General features: G+C 49.8%; 4 protein-coding genes and 1 long non-coding RNA gene across 10 annotated transcripts; 2 read left to right on the top strand and 3 right to left on the bottom strand.

Annotated features, from left to right (window-relative positions):
- The first annotated feature begins 1017 nt into the window (after nt 1-1017).
- On the top strand, nt 1018-5277 carry LOC110566956 (tubulin alpha-4A chain). 2 transcript variants are annotated; one of them, XM_060368653.1, is made up of 4 exons: nt 1018-1395; nt 3386-3608; nt 3862-4010; nt 4237-5277. In XM_060368653.1, exons 2-4 carry the CDS (start codon nt 3428-3430, stop codon nt 5206-5208), a joined length of 1302 nt encoding a protein of 433 aa, XP_060224636.1. In that variant the 5' UTR covers nt 1018-1395; nt 3386-3427; the 3' UTR covers nt 5209-5277. The 2 variants fall into 2 exon arrangements, with proteins under 2 accessions (XP_060224636.1, XP_021520554.1); XM_021664879.2 differs by lacking the exon at nt 1018-1395 and adding an exon at nt 1465-1623.
- Nucleotides 5278-6625: 1348 nt separating this feature from the next.
- Nucleotides 6626-12642, bottom strand: Stk16 (serine/threonine kinase 16). 2 transcript variants are annotated; one of them, XM_021664897.2, is made up of 9 exons: nt 12624-12642; nt 9823-9899; nt 9294-9468; nt 8568-8787; nt 8145-8278; nt 7873-7993; nt 7651-7746; nt 7174-7295; nt 6626-7062 (listed from the first exon to the last, which is right to left on the bottom strand). In XM_021664897.2, the coding sequence occupies exons 3-9, from the start codon at nt 9377-9379 to the stop codon at nt 6924-6926; spliced, it is 918 nt and encodes a 305-aa protein (XP_021520572.1). In that variant the 5' UTR covers nt 9380-9468; nt 9823-9899; nt 12624-12642; the 3' UTR covers nt 6626-6923. The 2 variants fall into 2 exon arrangements, with proteins under 2 accessions (XP_021520572.1, XP_021520563.1); XM_021664888.2 differs by lacking the exon at nt 12624-12642 and having other exon boundaries at nt 9654-9868.
- Nucleotides 9937-21368, top strand: Glb1l (galactosidase beta 1 like). Of its 2 annotated transcripts, none has more exons than XM_021664854.2 (17): nt 9937-10096; nt 11241-11371; nt 11543-11718; nt 11928-12078; nt 12357-12417; nt 15952-16046; nt 16144-16318; nt 16412-16470; nt 16570-16691; nt 16789-16829; nt 17003-17121; nt 17391-17465; nt 17586-17675; nt 17821-17934; nt 18519-18650; nt 18817-19032; nt 19191-21368. In XM_021664854.2, exons 2-17 carry the CDS (start codon nt 11255-11257, stop codon nt 19452-19454), a joined length of 2007 nt encoding a protein of 668 aa, XP_021520529.1. In that variant the 5' UTR covers nt 9937-10096; nt 11241-11254; the 3' UTR covers nt 19455-21368. The 2 variants fall into 2 exon arrangements, with proteins under 2 accessions (XP_021520529.1, XP_060224635.1); XM_060368652.1 differs by having other exon boundaries at nt 9938-10096; nt 11229-11371.
- LOC132648098 (uncharacterized) lies at nt 12757-16252 on the bottom strand. Its single transcript, XR_009586474.1, has 3 exons — nt 16116-16252; nt 15866-16012; nt 12757-13286 (listed from the first exon to the last, which is right to left on the bottom strand). It is a non-coding gene; the product is annotated as an uncharacterized LOC132648098 (long non-coding RNA).
- On the bottom strand, nt 19565-26471 carry Ankzf1 (ankyrin repeat and zinc finger peptidyl tRNA hydrolase 1). 3 transcript variants are annotated; one of them, XM_021664869.2, is made up of 13 exons: nt 25941-26470; nt 24375-24481; nt 24072-24174; nt 23757-23950; nt 23112-23224; nt 22876-23023; nt 22462-22690; nt 22170-22322; nt 20789-21266; nt 20542-20653; nt 20272-20439; nt 20068-20153; nt 19565-19893 (listed from the first exon to the last, which is right to left on the bottom strand). In XM_021664869.2, exons 1-13 carry the CDS (start codon nt 26086-26088, stop codon nt 19770-19772), a joined length of 2163 nt encoding a protein of 720 aa, XP_021520544.2. In that variant the 5' UTR covers nt 26089-26470; the 3' UTR covers nt 19565-19769. The 3 variants fall into 3 exon arrangements, with proteins under 3 accessions (XP_021520544.2, XP_021520538.2, XP_060224634.1); XM_021664863.2 differs by having other exon boundaries at nt 20272-20653; nt 25941-26471; XM_060368651.1 differs by lacking the exon at nt 22876-23023 and having other exon boundaries at nt 23112-23267; nt 25941-26264.
- Nucleotides 26472-26579: the final 108 nt, after the last annotated feature.

Raw genomic sequence — 26579 nt, 5'->3', positions numbered from 1 at the left:
AGAACCCAAGTGGTTCCTCACACGTTGCTCTGCTGGGCGTGTGTACACAGCCTGAGCCTGTCTGGTCCTCACAACTGAAATGGCTACCTCAGCTTTACAAGTGAAGGGCAAAACCGGAAGGTCAAACAGGTATAAGGTTTTGCCTGATACTTTAGATCTTTTATATCCCTCCTGCTGGATGGATACTTAAGAAAGCAAATAGTTAGCAAAGTAAGCACTATCTGATCATCAAGGTTTCATCTTCTGCGCAGACCCTGACCCATGTTTGAAGCAGCCTGTTCATTTTTTTTTTTTAATAAATGAGCACCTCCCCCACCCTTGGTTTAGGGATTAAACCCAGGAGTTCACAAATGATGACGAACGATGGACAAGCAAACTACCAACTGAAGTACACACTCAGCCTCTCCAGAGGAACCTTCATTCTCCTAACCAGATGGCAAGAACCCCGGGAAGAGAGATCTTGTGGAATTTACTGTATTCTTTTCAACGTCTTCTCTAAGTTAAATGCCACTAGCTACTTTGTTGACAGAAAGTTGCCATCACTGAACATCTTATGGTACTGTGTTTCGCTGTCAAACAGCCTCGTCCCTAAGAAGAGGATGAGAAGGAAGGCCGGTGAATCTTTTTCACGTGATGACTAGCCTGGGAGTCAGATTTCTGAAGGCCATGAGGATCAGAACCTGGACTCTGCCGCAGGGATTTTCCCGGTAGGGGCAATGTAAATCTGAGAAAGCTGAAACCGATTTTTAGAAAGGCCTGGCCTCGTACGAAACGGGAAAACGTAGAAAGGCTCTCAACGCCAAGTCATTAGCCCAAGGTTGCATAAGGCCGTCCGGTGCGCTCCGCCGCAGTAGGCAGGCTGCCGTGGTGAGGGCTCACTGATAGTGACGGCGCCGATGACGGGGCCGGTGACCGGCGGTGGCCGGCGAGAGGTGGCAGATTCTCCCGTCGGCCCTCCCAGATTGGCTGCGCCACTCCGCGCTGCGAGACAATTTAGGGCTCGGCACCCTGGGGCTCAAGCTCTGCAGTTCTCGGTCCTCGGCCTCCTACAGGTGTGGGCGGAAGCCTGCCCTCTCGGCCGGGGACCAGCAGGAGGTGATCTGCTGTAGGGGGCTCTCGGGAGACCAGCCCCAGCGACCCGGCTTGTCCGAGCCGCGGAGGCGACGCTGGGAGGACAGCGGAGACGGCCGGGGACAGCCGCTTCTGAAAGACTGTTTGAACCTCCTCCGCCCTAAATCGGAACTCCTGCACCATGGGCGTCCGCGTGACGCAGGTGCAGTCAAGACACGCCCTGTCACCGCACCCTGCGTCCTTGCTTCGGACTTTCGGAATCTGGGGCGTCAGCCCAAAACTAGGAAGGAAAAGGGGCCTCTGTTTCTAACCCAAACCCGACAGGTGAGGGAAATCTGGCGGGGCAGGGGGTGGGGATCCGACTGGCCTCACCAGTGGCCACCTACTCCGACGAGGGCGCGGTCTTCAGACCACCCCGCCCCGCGGTGGGCGGGCTGAGCGAGCGGGTCCCGCCTCCTGCTTATAAGACCGGTGCGGCACTGCAGCTCCGCAGATCTCACTGAGACCCGTGACCCCGACTCTACGTGAGACGCTCAGCCCAGACTCATCATGGTGAGTGAGGCCCCACCGGGATCTCTCTGATCCCGTAGGTAAATGCTCCCGCTCCTTGTGGGGAGCCTTCGTCTGGAGACGCCGAGGACCCTTTCCTTAGCATTCCGGGTCTCCAGGAGATGCAAGAGTTTTTGCACTTCCCCCACCCCTCCTGGTGACTTTGGCCTAGTGCGTTGCCCACTTTCGGGGGGCTGGGGACCGTGAGAGGGTGATTCTTCACTAGCAGAGAGGAGCCCTCATGTAGTGCCCTCCTCCCGTGCCAAACGTCCGTGCCCCAACCCTCCTGAGGGGAGTCACGCGGTCCTGCGCCCGGTCCTCTCCTCGGGCGGCGGAAGACCTGCATGGCTGCCCCCGGCTGCCCCCGCCACCCACCTCTACCCTCTGAGTCCCTGGGACTGGCCTAGCACGTGCTTGGCGCCGGCTGGTAGAAGGGGTTACTTGGTACGGCACCCCATCTTCCTCTGCGTGCCTCTTTCCCACCTACACCCCCCTACGTGACTCAGCACCCCCTTCTGAGCCAGAAGGGGTGGCGGGAATGGGGTTCGGCCTCGGGAGGCCAGCGGGCTCCTCCTACGGGAGCGCGGGTGCTCGGAGGGACGGGCAGAGACAGCTGGCGCTGATCGACAGCCCGGGCCGAGGCCAGGTTGGCGGGGGGGGGGGGAGGGGAAAGAGAGGTGTATGAAGGGGGTTGTATTTATAGCCCCGGAGCGGGGGCAGAAACCCAATCCGGGCTTTTGGCTGGGAAGTAACTGGAAAGACTCCAGTGGGAAAACAGACGTAGGGCCCAGGTACAGATGGCGCTCCTCTTGCCTGCTTCTGCAAGACGGGTTTCCTCAAAGGCCCCCTAGCAGGTTCCTCTTCGTTGTCTGAATATTGAGAAATCGTCATGCCCCCCCCCACTCTTCCCCCAATATCATTTGGCTGTAGAAAGGGTGGCGCGCGGATCCTACAGACCTAGGTGCTGCAGGGGTTAAATTATGGACCGCCAGAACGGAGCCTCAGGCTGCCAGGGCTCCGGTATACCTGTATTGCCAGCACCTGCCGTCGGCGCTTACCCGCATTATCGCTGCTATTTCCGTGCGGGCTGAGGCGGAGGGCGGAGATGGTGAAGCGAAGCAGAGGGTGGGGGCGGAGGTGGGGAAGAGGAGCCAGATGGGATTGATCCCCGAGGGCCAGATGGGATTAATAAAGTGGGGGTTCTGGCATCCTGATGGCCAGAATGGTCAGCTGATACCAGACGGAAGGTTGAGACACCTCTGCCCACAGAAAAGAAGGGGAGAGTGTTGTACGAAATTTTAATCTTCAAGGCAAAGATTAACCAAGTAGGAGGCTACTGGCTATAAACTGTAAAACCTATTTCTGGAAGCAGCTGGAGAGTCTGTCTGTCTGTCTGTCTGTCTGTGTCCTGTTCTCCCCCACCCCCAATCATGGTTGCTGCAGTCCTGCCTGTGATGTGTGTATGTCCTCTCCGGGTATCCTGCGGATATAACAGGATCACACCGCCCTCGCTTGACAAATTCTCTACTGAGAACTAGGTGAACTAGGCTAAGGGGTCCGTCTGCCTTACCGGAGTTCTCCAGTCTGGGGAGCCCTGTGCTGAGGATCCTGGAGAGCCTGCCGCCTGCTTTTGACCTCTGTCGGCCCCAGCCTTACTGTACTGAGTCACTTAGCTAACAGGCCAGAGGGTGGGAGAGAACCCCATGAAGGGTGGGACGGTAGCAGATGTGGCGCTTAACCCTGTGACCTTCTCTGTATTCCTCAGCGTGAATGCATCTCAGTCCACGTGGGGCAGGCAGGTGTCCAGATGGGCAATGCCTGCTGGGAGCTCTACTGTCTGGAACACGGGATTCAGCCTGATGGACAGATGCCCAGTGATAAGACCATCGGTGGGGGGGATGACTCCTTCACCACCTTCTTCTGTGAAACTGGAGCTGGAAAACATGTGCCTCGGGCAGTCTTTGTGGACCTGGAGCCTACTGTCATTGGTGAGCAGGGGGAGGGGGTGCCCTTTCGATGGAGGTAGAGGGTCTCTCTTGAAGAGTCTTGACTGGGTGTTTTGTGATCTTGGAGCCTCTTTGACTTTCTTTGACGCTGAAGAAGGATGCTGTCCCCAGGTTGGCAGAAGAGTGAGACAGCTCTTTCACGCGTCTTCAGCTCTGAGGGTAGGGAGGGGGAAGAGTCTCTGCTCAGCATAGCCACGTGGTTTTCGCTCCAGCAATGTGACATATGGTCTTTCAGATGAGATCCGAACGGGCCCATACCGCCAGCTCTTCCACCCAGAGCAGCTTATCACTGGGAAAGAAGACGCGGCCAACAACTATGCCCGTGGCCACTACACCATCGGCAAGGAGATCATTGACCCGGTGCTGGACCGGATCCGCAAGCTGGTGAGACTACAGCCTGGCGGGGAGGGAGTTTTGGACTCTGTGTTCAGGAAAAGTGTGTGTTTGTTTGTTCAGATCCATTTCTGCAATCATCTTTAGCTGTGTTTGAGACATTGATACTGTTAGGAGACAGTCAGTGCATCTGAGATACTTTATAACTCATAAAACTATAAGAAATGTCTCAGGCTTTTCCCCTACCCATATTGCTCTTTCTTCCCTTGCCTTTCAGTCTGATCAGTGCACAGGACTTCAGGGTTTCTTAGTATTCCACAGCTTCGGAGGGGGCACCGGCTCCGGCTTCACCTCTCTGCTGATGGAGCGGCTTTCTGTTGACTATGGCAAGAAGTCCAAGCTGGAGTTCTCCATCTACCCAGCCCCACAAGTGTCCACAGCTGTCGTGGAGCCCTACAACTCCATCCTGACCACACATACCACCCTGGAACACTCAGACTGTGCCTTCATGGTCGACAACGAGGCCATCTATGACATCTGCCGCCGGAACCTGGACATCGAGCGCCCCAGCTATACCAACCTCAACCGTCTCATCAGCCAAATCGTCTCCTCCATCACAGCTTCCTTGCGCTTCGATGGGGCCCTCAATGTGGACCTGACGGAGTTCCAGACCAACCTGGTGCCCTACCCCCGAATCCACTTCCCCTTGGCCACCTATGCACCAGTCATTTCTGCAGAGAAAGCCTACCATGAGCAGCTGTCAGTGGCAGAGATCACCAATGCCTGCTTTGAGCCTTCCAACCAGATGGTGAAGTGTGACCCTCGGCATGGCAAGTACATGGCCTGCTGCCTGCTGTACCGTGGAGATGTGGTGCCCAAGGATGTGAATGCTGCCATTGCTGCCATCAAGACCAAACGTAGTATTCAGTTTGTGGACTGGTGTCCCACAGGCTTCAAGGTTGGTATCAACTACCAGCCACCCACTGTGGTGCCTGGGGGTGACCTGGCCAAAGTGCAGCGTGCAGTGTGCATGCTGAGCAACACAACTGCCATTGCCGAAGCCTGGGCCCGCCTGGACCACAAGTTTGACTTGATGTATGCCAAGAGGGCTTTTGTACACTGGTATGTGGGTGAGGGCATGGAGGAGGGTGAGTTCTCTGAGGCTCGAGAGGATATGGCTGCCCTGGAAAAGGATTATGAGGAAGTAGGCATCGACTCCTATGAGGATGAGGATGAGGGAGAAGAATAGATAACTACTTTGGAGCCTGTTCACTGTGTTTATTGCAAATTCCTCTCAAAATAAAGTTTCCTTGCATGATTTCTTGTCCACTTTGTAACTGCTTGAGCTTCTGCTGTCTCCTGCTGTGACTGCTACCTCCGGCTACTTGCTGCTCATGATCTTTTATTTCACCCTTCCATGGCCGAAGGTGAGACTTGCCAAGGGGTCCCACATCGAGCCCCAGAAAGTATGATCCTAAGGACTTTGATGTAAAGTCCTAAGGACACCAAAGATAGGAAAAAAAAAAGGACCAAATCCTGGACGTGTCTAGCTACAAACTATTGCAAGATCCAAGTCTTCACTTTTCCACACAGGAAATGATGTCTGGTAGTTTCTGTTTGATAGTTGGACTGCTTTAGTCTTTCTGCCGCTTCAATCAACTGCCATAGAAGCAAGGCTTGGCCCAAGTTTCCTTGAACACTGAGGGTTTGGGAATGGGGGCTGGGCAGGCCCAAAGTTCCTGGGCATAGAGCCACCTCACAAACTCGGGGGATGGGCAAGGGCAATCTACTAGTTGTTTGTGCCAGTGCACCTCGGGCAGCTTTGCAGAGCTTGCTTGTCTAGCTTGCTTTCTGGGGCTGGAGTTATGCTATTAAAAGTCAGGTCGTCTCCCTTCTGTTTATGCTTTCTTTTGACCTCACCCACTGCTTCAGGGTGGAGGCCTCCTGCCTGGACCCTAGGGAAAAATTAGTCTTCACTAATAGGCACCCTAGGACTTATGTTGACGTCAGCATTTAGGGGTGGACATGGCTTCAGGGAGGAAGCTTCAAATCTCCAGAACAGGAGCGCCAGCCCTGCCCTTGCCTCCCCTCCCTGGTGATTCAGGGACACAGTGCCCTTCCCTGAGGAGCCGGTTTAAAACCCAGCTAAGGCAGGGTGCCTGTTTACTCAGCAAATAAGGCAGGAAGTGGCCGCTGGATGCTGCCACAGGCCACTAGCCTCATCAATTATTAACTATGTGTGAGCTAGAATAGTCAGGGAGACTGGAAAAAAAAATGGCTGCTAGCTCTACTCCCTTTGTCCTCGGCTATGGGAGACCTGATGTGCTTCCGCCCAGAGGTCATGGACTTGGCAAACCTGCCAAGCTAGGCTATACTGACTAAGCAACCCACCCTGGGAAATGAATGACAAAAAGAACTAATTGACTGTGCTTTCAAGGGGATCCTGGTTCCAGTTCTTGGCACAGGCAGAAACCAGCTCAAGCTGGGGGCTCTCTAGTTTTGACTAAGGCAAGCTTAAAGACCTGCCTGCTGTCAAGCAGCCAGATCTCAAGAGGTACATCTGCCTCCTGACATCATACCAGTCCCTCTTCCCGGGCTATTCCCTTGGAAATAGCAACCAGACAGTTCATTCTTCCTTCCCTCCAGACACATTGACCTAAAATCCACACGGTATATTTTCACTTTATTCTCCTGTTTATATATTCGCCTGCTCCCAGATTTGGAGGCAGAACATGATGTACACTCAGCAGCCCAGCTCTGAGCCATATTTTCTGTTTCACTTTCTCCCAACTCGCCCTTGGCTGCTTGCCTAGGTACTGGGATAAGGGAGCAAAGCATACAAGGACCCACCACCCTTGCCCCAGCTCTAAGAGCCATCCTGAGTAGAAGGAAAGGAGTTCCGATGAGGGGTAAGAGCCGTTTCAAGGTCATAAGGTCATCATCCCAACATGCCCACTGATATTATCAGATTTGGGTAGTATGCTGGCCAGGAGCTGGTGGCTGCAATGCCTCCAACTGACTGAGGATGACGGGAATGCGAGGGCGCTGCTGGGGGTCCACAGTCATCATAGAGGCCAAAAGCTGCCGCAGTGCTGAAGAATGCCTGTGGGAAGTGGAAGGCAGAGGACTGGAGGACACTTGGAATTGCTAAGATTCCAACTTGGCTGACTCTAGGCAAGAGTCTACAATGCTTGGTGTCCCTCTTGCTGCTCACCTGGAGCTTTGTGGAATGTTGAGTTCATTCTGCACAGCAAGAGCCACACTGTCACCCTTCTGGAACACCATATCATAAGGGCCTTCCCCAAACATCATGGCATAAAGCACACAGCCTAGGGACTGAGAATAATTTGGTTAGTTTCTGGTAGGTGTAAAGTGGCATCTCGCTCCTTCTTGTCTGGTAAAAGGAGACCATGTAAGCTAAAAATATGCCAACCTCACCCAGAGGAACTGTTTGCAGGAGGCCTCTACAGCCCCCGCTTAGCTACTGCCTCCAGCAGTTCAGCCACAGAGATTGCATGGCTTCCTGAGAACAGTGCTGGTGATGGTTCCCAGGAAGGAAGTGGAGGGTATGGAGACATACTGTGGTTCTGGGGTTCCATGCAACAGAAACCAAAGGTCTCCTTCCTATTAGTCCATAGCAGCTACAAAGCACACCTTTCTCCACCCAGGTTCCCACCCATATGCTCCTCACCCAGACATCAGTCCGCTCATCGATGACACAGTGGCTCTGCACAGAAAAAAGTTCAGGTGCCCGGTAGGAGATGGTGCACCGCTGGGCCGCCCAGTCCTGGAACAGTGTCCCCAGAGCTCAAAAGTGGAGCACAAGCCATATCATGTGACCAAATTGGTGCATGCAGCAGAATGAGGTAGGGATGGGGAGGCGATGGCCAAAGGAGCCTGGAGACTCTCTTACCTGTAGAGCTAGGGCTTGGCGTGAGCCCTCCACCTGGATGCAGGCCTGATTCATAGAACCCAAGTCCATTAAAACCGGCTGCCCTTCATCACCAAGCAAAATATTGGTGGGCTTCAGGTCCCTGGAGGAAGTGAAAATGACCCAGAGGCATCCTGGACAGGGAAGCTGAGAGTCCCAGGGAGCACTATGGGGGCAGTGCAGAGAAACCCCAATTCTCTTGGCACTTCTCTGCCCCTGGGCCCTCATAAAGAGCATAAGGCCTTCCCACTGACCTGTGTGCATAACCTTTGGCATGAATGGCCTCAAGGCCTCTGCAGATACCCAGCAACAACGGAAGGATTTGGTCTTCAGTCAGGAAGTTGCCTTGGTCCTTCAGCCTTTCTATCTCATTCCACAGCGTACCTTTCTACAACACAAGTTTCCCTGTGTGGAGATGTTTCTGAAGCCTCTACTTCCCGGGACTCATCTCTATTCTGTGGCAGCCTGTCAACCCTTTTACCACACATACTCTTATTGATCATCTGAGGCTTTGGGGGGCATCTAGTTCATACAAGACCCAACAGTCCTCTAAGCCCCAAATTTAAAGTGGCCAAAACCACCAAAACCACATGTGTTTCTGGTGTGTTTATATTTGATCGCCTGGAGCCCTTGCTAGGGCTGTTTCAATTCCTTCTGTAACCAGCAGTCGTTCTGACCTTGAAGAAGGGTAGCAGCAGCCAGGCTTCATGCTTAGCACCTCGTTCCTTCAGACAGTAAGCCATGAGGCGAAGGATGTTTGGATGCTGGAAGAGGCGATGCATGTCTGCCTCTCGCTGGGCCTCTTCTTGGTCCTGCTGCTCATGACACAGGATTCGCTTCAGGGCGTAGAAGTGTCCATCATGTAACCCCTCCACTAGGTCCACATAGCTGAACCCACTGTGGGCCAAAGGGGTCAGTGAAGGACTACGGTCATCTCCCACATGGCTTGGACCAGAGGATTTCCCTTAGGGAGGGGTGCCTCTCACATGGAGGGAATCCCTCCCAAGATGTGGCTCTCATAGTTTCAGGACCATTGGGGTCTGAGCTCCTCAAGAGCAGGGACACAGAAATCACTGAGGTTCTTTGATCTGAGCACAAGACAGTCAGTTAATACCAAGGAGCAAACAGACATTTATCAAGCGCTCATGAGCCAGGCCCTGGGTGACACGTTAAAATATATACACTATCTCACTTAGTTTTCACGTCTCTGAATGTAATCATCTCTGTTAGGCAGAAGAAACCACAGTTTACTCAAGGGCACACAAGGTGGATCCAGGAGGCTAGGGTCCAGAATCCACTTTCTTGACCCATTCAGCTAAAGAAGCCGGTGACATAGAATCTAAGGCAGACCATTGTCCCTAAATGACCTGGGACTACTAGCTAAGTAACTTCCAAACACTCACCCCTCCCCTAACTTCTGGATGAAGAGGTAACGCTTATTGTCAATGATGACAGTCCCCCGGGAGCAGACACACAGTGCGTGACCCATAACGTCTCAGTCATCCTCTTCAAGGATGGTTTTTCTTCCAGGGAGAGTGGGCTCTTCCAGGCGATGGGCTGGCGGACCTGCGGATCATGCTGGAATGAAAACAGCAGGTCGCGGGTCAGAACAATCCTGGCAGCCACTGAAGTACCAATACGGCGAGCTTAGACACAGCTCCGGGAACCCAGATTCATGTATAAAGAAAACAGGCCCTGGCGACTCCAACGCTAGGACAACTGAGTTCTGGCACCCCAAAGCCTAAGGCCACGCGGCGTCTTACCAGGCCGCTTCCTTCAACCCCGGCCCATCTTCGGCCAGGACCCGCTCTCATGCAGGCTGGACATGAGGTGGCCGCGCAGGAGATGCGAGACTGGAGCCCACCTCTGGCCGAGCCCACCCTCTGCCGCCCGGGACTTAGCCCAAGGTCTGCCAGTAGACTCCCCACTGACCTGGCTCGGGCCGGAGCAAAAGAGCGGAAGTCACTGTGACGTCATAACTTCGCGTCGAAGTAACGGCCCGCTGTGTCCTAGCAACAAAAGGCAGCAAGAGGATGTGAGAACCCGGAAGTGAGAGGCGGGGGCCCGACTAGACCTGGGGTGGAATGGTTTCTCTACCTTGCTTAGGGTTCTCACTTGGCCTTCAGTAAGGGTCAAGACTCAGGGGCTTGTAGCAAAGCCGGCCTTTGCCTGAGGCCCCTAGGACCTCCGTCCCCCAATGTCGGAGGTAGGAGGCCTCATAACTCCCGAGCGCTGGGGTCATAAAGTGGCTTACTACAGTCTAGCTTGGAGGAGGGTCCAGAGGGGGGCGAGTGCTGGCCTTTAGACGCCTGGAGGTCTGATCCCGTAACACTTTCAGGGCCCTGGCCTGTGCTCCGCTGCCTTAGCTAGTGTCGGAGCGTGCCCTTGAACCCGAGTGCGAGTTTCGCAATCTGGTCCTAACAGTCTCCTAGCTGTGTGACCTCCAGCAAGTTATTTAGCTTCTCAGATCTTCTCACTTTCCTTGGCTGTAGGACAGTACCTATGGCTAAGTGTTGTGAATTGTGAGGCCAGACTAACTAGTTCCAATCCCAGTTCTGCTGAACTGGTTGTGACTTTGGACAACCACTTAATATTTCCAACCATCTTTCTTTCTTTCTTTTTTTTTTTTTTTTTTGTCTAAGATAAGAAGAAGGATTATTTGATGGGTTGTTTTAAGATTAAATCTTTCTTAAGATATTTGATACAGCCTAAAATATGCAAAAATAAGCAGAAATAATAGTATTTTCTACCTTGATCCTCAAAGCTACAGCTGTGAAGGCAGAATAAATGGAAAAGTAGACTTCCAAGCCTTTGCACCATGCAGTTTGCGTCACATCTCTTGCCCAGACAGTCAGGGATATATTGGAAAGGGTTGTACTTCCAAAAAAAAAAGATTCAGTGACCAGGCTCCTTGTACCCGGTTTCCGCTTTCCATAGTCGTGATTACTGTGAGGATTTGCTACGTTTTTCATTGTTTCTGAACCTGTTTTAGCCCTACTGCTACCATTCACATAGATTTAACCTGATATGTGCCAGATCCTTTACTAGTAACGAAGATTTCTGACGTCCTACCAGCCCTCAGAGACTTCACTGTAGAAGAGTAAGGTTTCTTGTTAAAATACAGACTCTGATTCCATAGGTCCGGGGTAGGACCCGAGATTCTGCATTTCTAACAAGCTCCCATGTGATGCTGATGAAGCTGATTCGAGAACAGCACTGAGTAGTAATAGGTCGAGGATTTTACAAACTGGAGGGTGGTGGGCGGCTCCAGGCAAAAGGCAAAGTCCGGGTTAACTGCCTGAAGACTTGAGGTGGTCTCCGCCCCTTTGCTTGATGAGGTTCCCTCCCAGGAACCCGACACGTGATGGGCGGGACAGCCCTCGCCGAGTACAAGAACCCTGTAAGTTCTGTGGCTCCGAAGATGCCGCCCGACCTGCCCTCCCTGCTGCTGCGGCTTGTGCTGCTGGTGCTGCTGTCTCAGGTAAACTGAGATGGATGGTCGAACTGCCTGTCTGGGTGTGGGGAAAACGAAACAGATCCGGAAGAGGAGAGATGGTCAACCACCGACAGGGCCAGTTATGTTACTTAAGCACTGGGCAGACACTGGCCCTCCCGCCAGACTTCTGCTGAGCAAGGCCTTTCTCCCTTGCAGGCAGAAGGGAGATTCACTCGCTCCTTCGTAGTGGATCGGCAACATGACAGGTTCCTCCTGAACGGGGTCCCGTTCCGTTACATTTCTGGCAGCCTGCACTACTTTCGCGTACCTCCGGTACTTTGGGCCGACCGGCTCCTCAAGATGAAATTGAGCGGCCTCAACGCTGTGCAGTTGTAAGGAGGGCTCGTGAGAGCTTTGCGGAAGCAAGGTTTACCCTTCCTTAAAAGGGGTCCCAGGAAAACTGGGTTTGAAAAGGGTTTGAGTCCCGGGACTCCTCAGGCAAGGGTGGGAAAGGGCAGCCCAGAACCTCCTTCTAGCTGAGTCTCTTAAGTCCTGAGTCTCCTAAGTACCTCTGGGTCCTGTTAACGTCTTCCTTTCTCAGTTATGTGCCCTGGAACTACCATGAGGCAGAGCCTGGGGTCTATAACTTTAATGGCAGCCGGGACCTCATTGCCTTTCTGAATGAGGCAGCTAAAGTGAACCTGTTGGTCATACTGAGACCAGGACCTTACATCTGTGCAGAGTGGGAGATGGTGAGTTAGTTGGAAAAGGGTGGGACTGAAGATGAAGTTCTCCTGGGGTTTCCACTACTCTTTTCTGCCTACTCAACTCCCTTCCTCCTTACCTCTCCCATGCACCCCAAAACAAAACCTATCTGTAGCTCAAGAGGTGCCTTATCCTGTAATCCTAGCACTTGGGAGGCTGAGACAGGAAGATTGTTGTTTAAGTTTGAGGCTAACCTGACCACAGAGTGAAATCCTATGTCAAAACAAAAACCCCTACGTGTTTTTCCTTTTATGTTTTTCTCAAGGGAGGTCTCCCATCTTGGTTGCTTCGAAAACCTAACATTCGTCTGAGAACCTCAGATCCAGGTGAGTTGAGACAAGTATCTGCCTGAACAAGAGGCCATTCCTCATTTGGAGGTCGTACATTTATTCTTTCCTTCATGTCTAGCAGGATGCTAGAACTGAGAGATCCAGTCCCTGTTCTAAATAGAACTTGTAACAATGTAAGATGCATAGGAGGCCTGTGATGTTCACCTGTAACCCTTACCAGGTAGACACAGGTTCAAGCTCACCTTCCAAGAAGTAGCAAGTTGAAATACTTCTGATCACGTCCGCTGCCACCTACTGCTCCAAGCCAGCCCTCACTAGCATCTTGATAGCATGCTCTTCCTCGTTGGCCTTCTTTCCTGTATTTTAAACTGTGAAAACAGTTTAAAAATACATCTTGGGTCAAATCAAAAATCTGCTTAAACCTTCCTAATAAACTCTCATCTCATTCAGTATGAACCACATACTTCTTAAAACAGTCTCCAAGGCCCTGGGCCTGTCTCCCTGGTGTCTGCCCTCCTGTCTTGCTCATTTGGTCCCATACTGTCCAATTGCTGTTCTTCATAAGCTTCAGGTTCTAAGGCATTTGTATGTGGTGTTCCCTCAGCACCTCTGCAGAAATCACCTTCGGTGACACGACCTTGTAAATTTTAAGCATTCCATACTGAACCTGTTGTATGCCTCCTTTCCTGCCTTGTTCTTCTTGGCACTAATACACACTGTAGTTTCTCTTTCTTTTTTCTTTTTCTTTAATGTCTGCCTTCACTCGGAGGAGAGAATCCATAAGACAAAGGTTCTTTCTATCTTCTTCCTTCTATACATCTAGAACAGTACTTGAAGCATAATCAGCTCCCATGAATATTTGTTGAGTGAATAAATGTGGTTTCATATGCGCCTGGATGAGCCTCCTTTATGCAAAACATAAGAAGAAAAATAATTAAATGACTTAAGATTTTTTAAAATATTTTATTTATATCCATTGGTGTTTTGTCTGCTTCACACATGTATGTCTGTGTGACAGTGTCAGCTCTTTGAGTTACAGATAGCTGTGAGGTGCCATGTGGGCGCTGAGAATTGAGCCCATGCCTTAACTGCTGAGCCATCTCTCCACCCTCCATTTAAGATATTTTTAAAAGCCAGGTGTGGTAGTGCATGCCTGTAATCCCAGCACTGTGGGAGGCAGAGACAGGCATCTTACTGTGAGTTCAAGGCCAGCCTGGTCTACAGATCGAGTCCAGGATAGCCAAGGCTACACAAGAGAAACCCTGTCTTGAAAACAACAACAAAAAAGAATTTAAAAATGACCAGGAAGTGGTAGCATACATCTTTAATCCCAGCATTTGGGAAGCAGAGACAGTAGATCTCCGAGTTTCAGGCCAGCCAGGGCTACACAGAGAAACCCTGTCTTAAAATTTTTTTTAAATGTCCTTTAAAATATCTTTCACTGAATCTACTTAGAAACTGATATTTGTTCAGCTTTGCCCTCAATGGCCAGAGATACTTCAACAATACTGGACCCTGCCATTAGTGAAACAGTTACAGACACAAATGCTCAAGTATGATTTGTGAAGCCTTAAAAGAGACTGCCTAAAGTAATGTGCAACTGTGTAACCAAAGGATCAATTCTTACAAGGAACAGTAGAAGCTTGTTTATTTTGAGACAGGTTCTCATGTGGGCCAGGATGGCCTCAATCTTGTTGCTAGCAGAGACTGACCTTGAATTTCTGGTCCTACTGTGGTGGGATTACAGACACTGGGTTCCATGTCTGCTTTAGGGGCTTACAGGAGAAAGTAAACAACAAAAAGGAAGATTTAGTTGGCATTTCGGCACACGCCTTTAATCCCAGCATTCAGAAGGCAGTGGATCTCTGAGTTTACCACCAGTCTGATTTCCAAGACAGTCAGTCAGGGCTACAAAAGAAGCCTGTCTAAAAAGATGAATTAATGCATGAGTGAAAATGCCTGTCACCAGCTTTGATGACCTGAGTTCAATGTTTGGGACCCAAATGGTAGAAGAAAACTGGCTCCTGAAGGTTGTCTTTCATGAATTTGCCATGACACATACATGTATTCACATACATGCACACACACACCACCAGTGTTTACCTTCAACAATATAGAATCTAACAAGTTCAGGTTTCCCTCACTGCTATTTGCTGGTCCAAATCACCCCTCAGCTGAGGTATTTTTTTTTAAACATTTTTTGTTATTGTTGTTTTTGTTTTTTCAAGACAGGGTTTCTCTTGGCTGTCCTGGACTCACTTTGTAGACCAAAACTAGCCTCAAACTAGCAGTGAAGCCACCTGCCTCTGCCTCTCAGAGAGCTGGGATTACAGGCATGCCCTTGTTGTTGCTTTAAAGATATATTTATTATGTAAACAGTGTTCTGTCTACAGGCCAGAAGAGGGCACCAGATCTCACAGATGGGTGTGAGCCACCGTGTGGTTTCTGGGACTTGAACTTAGGACCTGTAGAAGAGCAAACAGTACTTTTAACTCTGAGCCATCTCCAGCCCAGGTTTAGAGACAGGGTTTCTCTGTGTAGCCTTGGCTGTCCGCCTGCCTCTGCTGGGATTACAGGCATATGCCACTGCTACAGGCTCCAGCTCGCATATCTTAATAGCATACACATGCACATAGATAGATAGATAGATAGATAGATAGATAGATAGATAGATAGATAGATAGGCAGACAGATAAATAGATAAATAGATGTAATTTTAAAACATGAGCATAAAGACAGAATTGAGACATAAATTAGGGCTAGGCAAAAAGGATGAGAGAAAAAGAATTGGGTACAGGATATAACATGCATGAAGTCACTGAGGGAATCGTAAAAGTCTTAAGTAGGAGTTGAGAATTTAAGGCATGAAATCACATGGGCTTTCCTTTTCTCCTTTTCTTTCTTTTTTTGAGACAGCATTTCTCTGTGTAGCCTTGGCTGTCCTGGACTCACTTTTAGACCAGGCTGGCCTCTAACTCAGAGATCTGCCTGCCTCTGCCTTCCAGAGCGCTGGGATTACAGAGTTCATACAGGTCAAAGACTACTTTTCTGTGAACTTTTACAACACTCTCAGGTGCAAGGTGATTATATAATAGCGCCATGCTATGTGTTTAGCCTTTTCCTTACAAAGAGTCTTAGGAACCACTACCGTTTCCTGTGCTCTAGAGTCTTCTCTAAGTCACTGCTCCTGAGACTGGAGTGGGGGCTCGGCTCATCAGAGCACCGACTGCTCTTCTAGAGGACCCAGGTTTGATTTCCAGGACCCACATGGTGGCTCACAACTGTCTGTAACTCCAGTTCCAGAAGATTTAAACCCTTCTTCTAGCCTCCTCTGCAGTCACCAAGCACATGGTGCAAAGACATACATGCAGGCAAAACTCATACACATAAAAATAAATAAATAAAAATAATGTTTTTTTAAAAGTCAGTGCTCTAGATTTAGTTGTGGGCCAGGGAAAGGGAAGCAATGGCCCAGAGTTAGCACCTTGGATCTATCAGGGATGCTGGAAGAGGCGTGAGCTGTAAAGGTCATGTCCCCCAAAAAGCAGAACACACTACTCCTTCCTTTAGCCTTCCTTGCTGCTGTGGACTCCTGGTTCGAGGTCTTGCTGCCGAAGATATATCCATTTCTCTATCACAATGGGGGAAACATCATTAGCATTCAGGTATGGATGGGAAGTGGGCTGGGCAGGAGAAGTAGGTACAAGGTGGCCTTAACCTTCTTTGTCTCATACCTGGGCTCTTCTTCCTTTCTCCTGGCAGGTGGAGAATGAGTACGGTAGCTACAAGGCCTGTGACTTCAAGTACATGAAACACCTGGCCGGCCTCTTCCGTGCATTACTAGGAGACAAGATCTTACTCTTCACCACAGATGGGCCTCATGGACTCAAATGTGGTTCCCTTCAGGGCCTCTACACCACTATAGATTTTGGCCCAGGTCTCCTAAAGAAGGGTTGGGAGTAGAATCTGGGACATGGGCACCTCCTCTGTGATATTTGGGGTTTTTCTTTACCCTTGTTTCTTTTTGCAGCTGACAATGTAACCAAAATATTTTCCATGCTTCGGAATTATGAACCCCATGGGCCATTGGTGAGAGGCCATCAGAAAGGGGAATGAGAAAAATAATCTGTCTGGAATGGGTCCAGCTCGTTCTTACCTCACTGTGGCTCCTTTCGCTTCTCCCTCTAGGTGAACTCTGAGTACTATACAGGCTGGCTGGATTACTGGGGCCAAAATCATTCCACACGGTCCAGTCCAACTATTGCCCAAGCCCTAGAAAAAATGCTCAAGATGGGAGCCAGTGTGAACATGTAACTGGAGACACAATCTGTTCCTGGGAGCTGGGGTTTAAAGTTAAGATTCCATAGGTCAGATTTTGCCCTCTCTTCCCGCCCACCCCCACTTTAGGTATATGTTCCATGGAGGCACTAACTTTGGATACTGGAATGGTGAGTACCATGCCTGTGGTGGGAGCAGGGAGGAAACAAGGAATTGGAATCTTGGGCTGGACAGATCAGGACGTGTAGCTGTGTATGACGACCACTACCCTCTGCACAAGGCGCTGTGCCCGGTGCGTTATCACCCGAGACAGTGCTGAATCAATTCAATTGCTTTACCCCAGGTGCTGACGAGAAGGGGCGCTTCCTCCCAATCACCACCAGCTACGACTACGATGCACCCCTATCTGAAGCAGGGGACCCCACACCTAAGCTTTTTGCTATTCGAAGTGTCATCAGCAAGGTGCCCTTTTATTAATTGGGGAGAAGGGAGAGTACCCACATTGTAAAGGAGCCCTACAAACTGGTGGTGCGTGTGTGGCCAACAGAGTCCTTTAGCTTTCAATGAAGCATTTCCCACTCACATAGGTCCATCTGGGGAATCACACATGAGAAAAAATGATAGGGTCTTCATGGCTCCCTGCAGCCCATCCCTGGGTTCCAGGTCAAGAGCCTTTTAGAGCCTTGGATTATTTTGGTTTTCCTATGACTACTGAGAGAATCTGGGCTCAGTTCCAGGAAATTCCCTTGGGACCTTTACCTCCTCCGAGCCCCAAGATGAAGCTTGGACCTTTGACTATGAACCTGGTAAGTCCCTCCCCTCCCCTCCCTTTTAAAAATTTTGTATCATTTTGTTTTCTGAATCAGTTATCCTGAGCAGCCCTCAATTCAGAAACTGAGCAGTTTGGTTGCCCTTTGTGCTCACAGGATGGGAATTTACTGGCTTTCCTAGACTTTCTCTGCCCCCACGGCCCCATCCATTCAGTTTTGCCATTGACCTTTGAGGCTGTCAAGCAGGTAAGGCATAAACTCACATCTGATGGGAATGGCAGGCTCCTTCGAGAGCTACAGCCAAAAGCCCCTTTTGCTGCTAGTCTTCCTCCCAGTTCCTCTTCTTGTCACAGTTCATCTTAAAACTTCTGTATCATCCTTCTGTATCTAGGACCATGGCTTCATGTTGTACCGTACCTATATGACTTACTCTGTTTTTAAACCAACACCATTCTGGGTGCCAAATAATGGAGTTCATGACCGTGCCTATGTGATGGTAGATGGGGTAAGAACCTAATTCCTAATCAACTTACGATCTCGCTTTCATTCCCTCCTGAAACACACTATAGCTATGAAGTTTCCCATCTCCATTCCTTCCCCACCTGTCTGCCCACATGGTTATAAGCTGGGATGAGGGGAGATCATAGTTAAGGATAGTTTTTAAACTAGGAACATGATGGGGCATACCTGCATTCCTAGCACTCAGTAGGCTGAAGCAGGGAAATCACAAGCCTGGGCTATATAGTGAATTTTGGCAGTCTGGACTACAATAGAGACCCTGTCTCAAAAAAGCAGAATGATAGCCAACAAGATGATTCTCCTTGCCCTGCAAAGTGTTCAATGTGACTCACTGTGTAGTGGCCAAGAACTAAATACTAGGCCCTTGGTTTACCAGAGCACCTCCTCCTTCCCCTTCCCCCAGCTTTTTGGTTTTTTTTCGAGACAGGGTTTCTCTGTGTAGCCTTGGCTGTCCTGGTCTTACTTTGAAGGTTAGGCTGGCCTTGAATTCAGAGATCCTCCTGCCTCTACCTCCCTGAGGGCTGGGATTACCTGCATGTGGTCCAGCAAGAGCCTATCGCTTATCCACAGGTATTCAAGGGTGTTCTGGAGCGGAACTTAAAACACCAACTGTACCTGACTATGAAGGCTGGGGCCAAGCTGGACATACTGCTGGAGAATATGGGGAGGCTCAGCTTCGGGTCTAACCACAGCGACTTCAAGGTGAGCTGCTTCTGCCTGTTCTTCCCCAATACCCTTCCTGACCACCTCTCTTGAACAACACCTAATGGAAGAACTCTGTCCTCAGGCCTAGGCAGAGGATGTGGACATGGCCACTTACATTGTGGGACCCAACACAGTGAATGCCTTTTCATCTGCTTCCCCACAGGGCCTGTTAGAGCCACCACTTCTGGGGCAGACAATCCTCACCGAGTGGCTGATATTCCCTCTCAAAGTGGATAAGCTGGTGAGGTGGTGGTTCCCCCTGCAGCTGGTGAAAAGAGCCCAGCCCGAAGCTCCCTCTGTCCCTGCCTTCTACTCCACGACGTTCTCAATTGTAGGCTTACTTGGGGACACGTTTCTCTATCTACCTGGCTGGACCAAGGTATTGCTAATGGTGGTAGAAGGAATTGTGGGGGCACATGCAAGAAAAACTAAGTGGGAACAGGAATTAGTACTCTGATTAGAAACTTGGAAGGGGGTGAATCCACCCTGTAGAGAGAGGGCTGACCCTTTGTTTTTCCACTCTGTCCCTTCCTCCAGGGCCAAGTGTGGATCAATGGGTTTAACTTGGGCCGATACTGGACAAACCGGGGCCCACAACAGACCCTCTATGTGCCAAGACTTCTGCTGTTTAGCAGATCAATCAACAAAATCACTTTGCTGGAACTAGAAAATGTGCCTCATGACCCAAAAATCCAATTTTTGGATACGCCTATCCTCAATAGCACTTTGCATTGGGGGTATACCTATGTTCTCTCAGAGCAACAAAATTCCTATGAACCAATGGAGTTAAGTGGGCACTGAAAGAAAGATTACCCTTGAGTCTGGGACACAGGGCAGGATCCCTTGGTGCAGGCCACAGTGACCGTAAGAATCAAAGGCTACAATCCCTCTGAATGTAAGTACACATACAGTTTCCTTTCCAAACTTTACTGTGATTAAAATTCCAAAGACAGTCCTGGCTCCACACACCTCCGTGGCCCTGTCTTTGCCCTGGTTCCTGAGTGTCCTTCACCCCCATCTTCCAAATAATGTTGAGCTTCACAAGAAGGAAAGAGAGCTCTACGTCTGGATATGTCCTCTCAGGGCCCACAGTTGGCCCCAGGTGGCTGTAAGAAATCAGGAAGAAGGCTTCCCTGCCTGACTGCGATGATCTCGGAGGCAACGTGTGGAGCAGAAAGAGAAGTTGAGGTAGTGAAAGGGAACGAGGCCTTGGAGGGACACTCCACAACTCCAACAGCGCCTGAACATAAGGAAGAAAAAATGAGTGGACAGGTACTCCACATCTTTCCCATCTAGACATTGCCCAGTCCTTAAAGGTCCCAGGGAATCTCAAGTCCCCTCCATGACCCTTCTGAACACCATGAAGGCACTCATTCCCCTTACCCACCCTTTAACTCATCCCCTGGCCCCGTACCCGGCATTGACAACTGCAGGGTCAGGAACTGGAGAGCAAGGGGTTCCCAACTGGGCAGCAAGCCGGCGTTCTGCAGCCAGAGCTCTCTGCAAAACAGAAAAGCTGTAACAGACAAGTCCCAGAGGTGAACAGCATGCAGCTCCATCTGGGGACGGGAGGTAGGCTCTTCTGGAAGCCTTGTAGCGCAAGAGTCTACAGCCTCACCTTCTCTCGGTCACTGAGGGCAGCAAATCGCCGTCGCTCTTCTAGCTCCTGTTCTTCCTGCTCCTTCTGCTTTAGCTGCTGTTGCTCCCGTCGCCGTCGAGCTGCCTTCTGCTCCTTTTTCCTTGTAGCCTGCCGGGCCTCCATCTCTTGAGTCAGTGGCCCTGGAACCTGGAGGATTACCCAAAGACACTGTAAAACTACAAGGAAGTAGAAAGGACCTGATGAGAATCTAGGATGCCCTCCCACTCTGTAGCTCCTTTTCCAGCTCACCCGAGCCTTGTTATAATCATAGGCATCAAGATTCTTTTCCATGAACCTTCGGAATTCATTACGCGTTGATTTGTCAGCTGCTACGGTATAAGGTGGCCGAGCCCTAGAGTCCCTAAGGACAAAAACACAAAACTGAGTTCAACTTGCCTCCTGTTTTTCCTGGCATCACCCAAGGATCAAGTGCCAACATGAGCTACCATGTTATGCTCTCTATATACCTAAACTGGCTCAGGGTGGAGATACTTACTGCACAGTGGGGTCAGCACCTGCCTCCAAAAGCAGACGAACTACTAAGCCTCTTCCAGCTGCGGCTGCAGCATGCAGGAGAGTAAAGCCACCAGATCCCAAAGGGGCATTGAGTAGGGACGTAACTCCAGGGTCTACAGGCCCAGTGGCTAGTTGCAGCTTTAGCACCTCAACCTCCCCAGCTCGGCAAGCAGCTAGAAGCGTATCCCAGAGCTCTGGCTGACCAGCGGCTTTAGCCTCATCAACCAAAGTGTCCACTGGGGTCGTAACCACTTGGGCTGGCTGTGAGAATGGCTCATGTTCTTGAGGTTGCTGAAGAGGAGTCACATGTGCCCCACACTGCTGGTCTTGATTTCTCTCCTTTTTCCTCCTCCTCCGCTTGGGCAATACCTCAAATTCACGAAGATTGAGGGTCCCCAGTGTCAATTCTACTAGCTCCAACTCTACTTGGGAACCTTCTTCTTCCTGAGACTCTGAACCTAGGAAAAAAATATGACATTAGATCTACATAAGGACTAGGGAGAGGGTGTAGATGTGGGTGCCCTCGGATTTATAAAAAGATATTCCAGATCATCCTGAAATGAAGTGTTTTCATTCTGTCCCTGGACTCTTCCAATGGGCAGCATTAGGACAAAACAAATACAAACACCAGTGTGCTGGTACATGCCTTTAACGCCAGCACTTGGGAGGCAGAGGCAGATGGATCTCTGAAAGTTTGAGGCCAGCCTGGTTTACATAGTAAGATCATGTTTCAAACAACCACCACAAAAATCCTCAAAAAACAAAGTAGAGGAAAGCAACCAGTAGCCCAAAACACAGCATCCAATCAAACTCAAACAACACATTCATTCCCTCCATCCTAAGTACCAGGAATTATCTATGAGCAGTAGTAACATTTGGCAAGGTCACTAAACATGTCTTAGCTGATGGATATGGTAGTGCATCCCAGCATTCAGATACGAGAAGCAGAAGGACAGTGAATTCCAGATCAGCCTGGGATACATAGAGAGCTCCATGCCAGCCTGGGCTAGACAACAAAGACCCTGCCTCAATAAGCAGCTTGACGTGGTGGCTCAGGTGTGTCATCCCAGCATTTGGGAGGCTGAGGCAGGAAGACTGCTGTGATTTCAAGGCCAGTGTGAGCTACACTGAGTTCTAGACCAGGCTGGGCAGAAGTGGGGCACTCAAAAGAAAAAAATAGTTTTCTCACTACAACATACCTTCTTTTACAAACAGATGCTTGTGGGGATGAGTGGATTGGCCATGGGCGTGGTTTAAGGGCTCATCTACCAACTGGTCAATGGGTCAGTAATGAGAACTGGCCACTGCATTTCCAAGGCAGACATGCAGATATATTGGACTATATCAGAAGGTACACAAACCTTGTCTGAGTGATTCTTCATCCTGCTCAAGTGCCTTATCTGTATCACTGGGGACCTTTGTTTCTTCTTTCTCAGCAGCCATTTTGCTCTTTCTCACTGGTTTCCAGTATGTCTCAGGTGAGTGAAATGTGGCTAGTTCCCGAGGGTGTTCATCTGCCACGAACCAAAAAATTCTTTTTCAAACTTAGGTGTGGAGAAGCCAGCTCAGGTCAGTTGGGCTGCAGTCATGAGCCAGAAAACCCCATGAATACACATGCCTGTGTATGAGGTCCCAAGGTTTGGAATAGCTCACCATACACCTGCAAGGTAGTCAGCTTATGGAGTACACGCTGAAGCTCGCCAAAAGTGGGTCTGCGGGTGGTGAGGGGGATATCCCAAAGTCGGGAATCATCCCTTTGTAGGGGTGCTCCCTGGCCTCCAAAGAACAAGGACCGGCCAGAGCGTGGGGCACGTAGCAGTATTGTTTCAGCCTCCCCTAGTGCTTTAGCCCAGGCTGGCCCTGCCAGAAGGTCACGAACATCCTAAAGAGAGTAACTCTACTTAGCATGTTTTCATTTGTTACCTTAGAAAAGTCTCCAAGCCAAACAAAGGCCTTCGATCACACAAAAGGAAAGGAAGACAGAAACAATGAGAGATCCCTATTGTCTACGCAGAAAATTACAACTGAGAGATCGGAGGGCTATCAGATCTGGGAGGCCTACCTCACCTTATATAGCATGGCTTCGTTGTAACGCCTCAGGTTGGCTCCAGCAGAGCGTGATGGCCTACCCTGGGCATCCTGAAGCCCCTGGGCTGTGCCCCGCTTGGCCCGCACGGTATAACGGTGAAAGGTTTTGTGTGCCACCACTTCTCTTCTGTAGATGGCACATACTCAGTACCGGAGACCACGTGGTGCTCCCAGGTTAATGGGGTTCATCCTTAGCCCATGCAGCACCCTCTCACCCGTGAAAAACAGCGCCAGCAAAATGCCCAGCAGCAGCCATGAGCACCACGTAGTATCTGGGACCTCCATTTTGCAGGTTCTGTAGCAGCAATTCTGCCTTTTCTGGCGGAACCTAGATGGCAGATATGACAGAAACATTCCACACGGTGCACACACTGAGAACAAGAAACCAAGTGTTACACTTGCATTATCTCATTTATTATAATCACCTTGGACTCACGTCCATTTCACAAAGGATATATGAGGCTTGGAGAGGTACTGGTAAAAGATGGGAAAGGTAGATTCACAATATAGATTCAATCCCATTGCACTTGACCCTTTCAAGATTCTGACCAGTTTCAATTCAAGATTATGTTGTCAAAATTATGCCTTAAGCTGGGCGCAGGGGCGCACACCTGTCATCCCAGCATTTGGGAAGGCAGAGGCAGATAGAGCTTTGGGTTCGATGCCAGCCTGGTCTACATATCAATTCCCAGGACAGCCAAGCTACACAGAAACCCTCTCAAAAAAAAAAAACAAAAAAAAAAAGACAGAAAGAAAAAAAATACCTTACCCAAAAGGGAAGAATTAAACATGCACCGGCTAAAGAAAACCTAGGGTGGGTGTGTGAAAGCACTGAATACACAACCTGTTTTGTAACTTGCCTGGTGAGGGCCTAGGACACATCGATAGGCATAAAGAAACTGGCCCTGGGCGTTTTGGAAAAGGACCCGATGTGGGTAGAATCCTCGGGGTCGGTTATGTTTCTCAAATTCCGTTCTCCCCTCATCCAGTGACAGCGAGTCCTCTTCACTAGTTGAATCTGAGTCTTCTGATCCCGAGATGCTGGAAAGATCTCCTGAAGATAAACACGGATGTATAAGCTGACACTCCACCCTTGACCTTTCTTCAAACCCCATGTGGCCTTCTCCACCCAGACCTCTTACACCCAATATAGGCTTTCCCAAACCAAGCATTACCTGTGGAGCTTTGCTGTTCAAAGTCCACAGCAGACAGGGGAGGCTTGTTCTTGAGACGTTGTTTTAGGTTAAAGCGATGCCAATCAAGCTTATAATGTTCTCTCTGGTACGAAGGAAAAGAGGGGGCATCTTGGGCTTGTATAGTAGGCAAAGCTAGCCACAGACTCTAGGAAGTATAACGAGGCTAGCACTAAGTCCAGTAGAGAAAGTATGGATCTTTATTAACTGAAGGTAAATGCATGCTTAACGACCCCCACCATCATACCTCTGCTTCTAACATCTAGCCCCATGCTCTGGCCTTACCTGCTCCTGGTGGTTCTGGAAGATCTGGTCACAGGTTGAACAAAACAATTTGTCTGAGATATCCAGAGAACATGGAGCTACTTTTCTTCCTGAGCTTGTGCTCTCTCCTGAACAGAAGAAGAGTGTAACTGGAAGTAGGGAGGGATTCTATCCAATCTACAGTGAACCTACAATAGCTAGAACTCTCCTGACTGACTTGTAAAAGGGTACTACAGAAGAAAAAGGTGGTACCATCTTGCCTGCCAAGAATTTACAATCTGGTAGCCAGGAAATAAATGATACAGTAACTATTTTGTAAAATACACTTTTGAAAAGATACATGTAAAATTAACATAGCTATTACATTTCAATTATCAAAATAGATTGTTTAGGGGAAATTCTGTAGAAAACAAATGATAGTAAGACTAACTCTTTCTTTTTGGTCTTAGGGCTTTAACTTAAGACCTCACATATCCCAAGCATGTTCTGTACCACTGAGTTGCATCTGACCATCTCCCCCTTTTTCAGTCTACTAAGTGCTACCCAACACATCTGAAGAACCTCTTAGCAAGGGTAATATTTCAAAACTGAGCCATCGATCAGGAAAATTCTTCCCGAACCCATGGTTTCCAAATCTTCAGATGCACAGTAAAGGCTAACTCTAAACGTTCACCTAGCTCTGTATATCAAACTTAACTGAAGCGGGGCATGGCGATGAAGTCGGGAGGCAGAGGCGGGCAGATCTTTATGGGTTAGAGGTCAGCCTGGTCTACATAATGAGTTCCAGGCCAACCAAGACTATGCAGTTCTCAAAACCAAACAAACACCTCACTGATATGCATACTGGGTAGCCCCTTATGCTCTTTTGCTCCCAACAGTAAACTTGTGTGTGTGTACACAGTGGCCTCTCTGAGGATGAGCAAGCACACACCCAGGAAAACAAGTCCAGGGAGAATCTTGCACATCTTGATACATAACCAAAACATACTCCAAGGTGTCTTAAAGGTAACTGGACTTCAGCTCCCTTCCCAGTAAACCCTAGAATAATACTTCTGCGGTACTGGGGATGGACCCCAGGTCTACTACTGAGCTAGAGAATGTATTCTCTAGCACCTAAAACATTTTTTTCTTTTTTCAGATAAGTTCTCACTGTACAGTAAAGGATATTCTTGAACGCCCACATCTCCTTTGTCCTCAGTTTCCTAAGTGTTGAAATTACAGGTGTGTGCCACAACTCCCAGATTAAAATTACTTTTAACTACATATAACCAGTTCCTAAATACCAATTTACATCTTACAGTTCCAGTTACAATGGACAGGCAACCTAAGAAAAATGCAAGAAAACACAGGCCAAGAGACCTAGGAACTGAGTTTTAAAAGCAGTTGTATGAATCTGACTAGATATAAACATCAGCTAGTTATTTGGCGACAATTCATGGGCCAGCACTGTAAACCACCCAAGGTTGAAAATATATTGGAGGAAAATGTGTCCAACGGAAGGAATCAGTGCGGATTCCTAAACTGGGAAAGCACGGTGTAAAAGTTTTCCACGTTCCTCAGAGGTCCACCCCAAAGCACCCCGGATACCTGGACAGGAAGGACGCGGCGCCCCGGTCAGAGCATCACCGGGAGCTTGGCTCACCAGGCTCAGGCCCCGAAGGAGTGGAGCGTCCACGCTGAGGTCCAACAGGGAGACCGAGGCAGGGGCTGAGGCTGCACCTGGAGCCGGCGCCATGGCTGAAGAACTATTCACAAGCAGCTCCTGGAGCAGGAACGAAGGGGAGACACAGTCCTCCAAAGACTCTACTACTGCGTCTCCAGCTGGCCCGGCTTGGCCAACCGCACGCAGAAAGACGCCTCGGCCCTCACTCACTGGCACCAATTCAGTTCTGCGGTAAATAGGTTTAGGGTCTTAAAAGGAGAACACCCAGACTCAAATCCAGTCCAGCAGTTACCAGTCGGAAGCTACCCAACCGATCGACTAGCGCCGACACCGAACCTCGTCACTCGTCCTCCCACCCCCACCCCAGAAGTCGCTACTAAGGTCCCGTCAGCCGAGCCGCACGCACGTCCACAGTTCGAAAGCTGGATTTCTGCAACACCGCAACAATCTTGCATCTACGGGGTGGCGAGAGGGACAAACTAGAGCGCCGGTAGCCCAGCCCCTCATCACGTAGAGCATACTATTGGTCCTCTGCTATCCAACACCCGCCTCCTACCTTCCGT

Source organism: Meriones unguiculatus, chromosome 15, assembly GCF_030254825.1.
Source record: "Meriones unguiculatus strain TT.TT164.6M chromosome 15, Bangor_MerUng_6.1, whole genome shotgun sequence".
Classification (NCBI taxonomy): Eukaryota; Metazoa; Chordata; class Mammalia; order Rodentia; family Muridae; genus Meriones; species Meriones unguiculatus.
The sequence above is the reverse complement of the archived record's forward strand: the minus strand, read 5'-3'. Positions and strand labels throughout refer to the sequence as shown.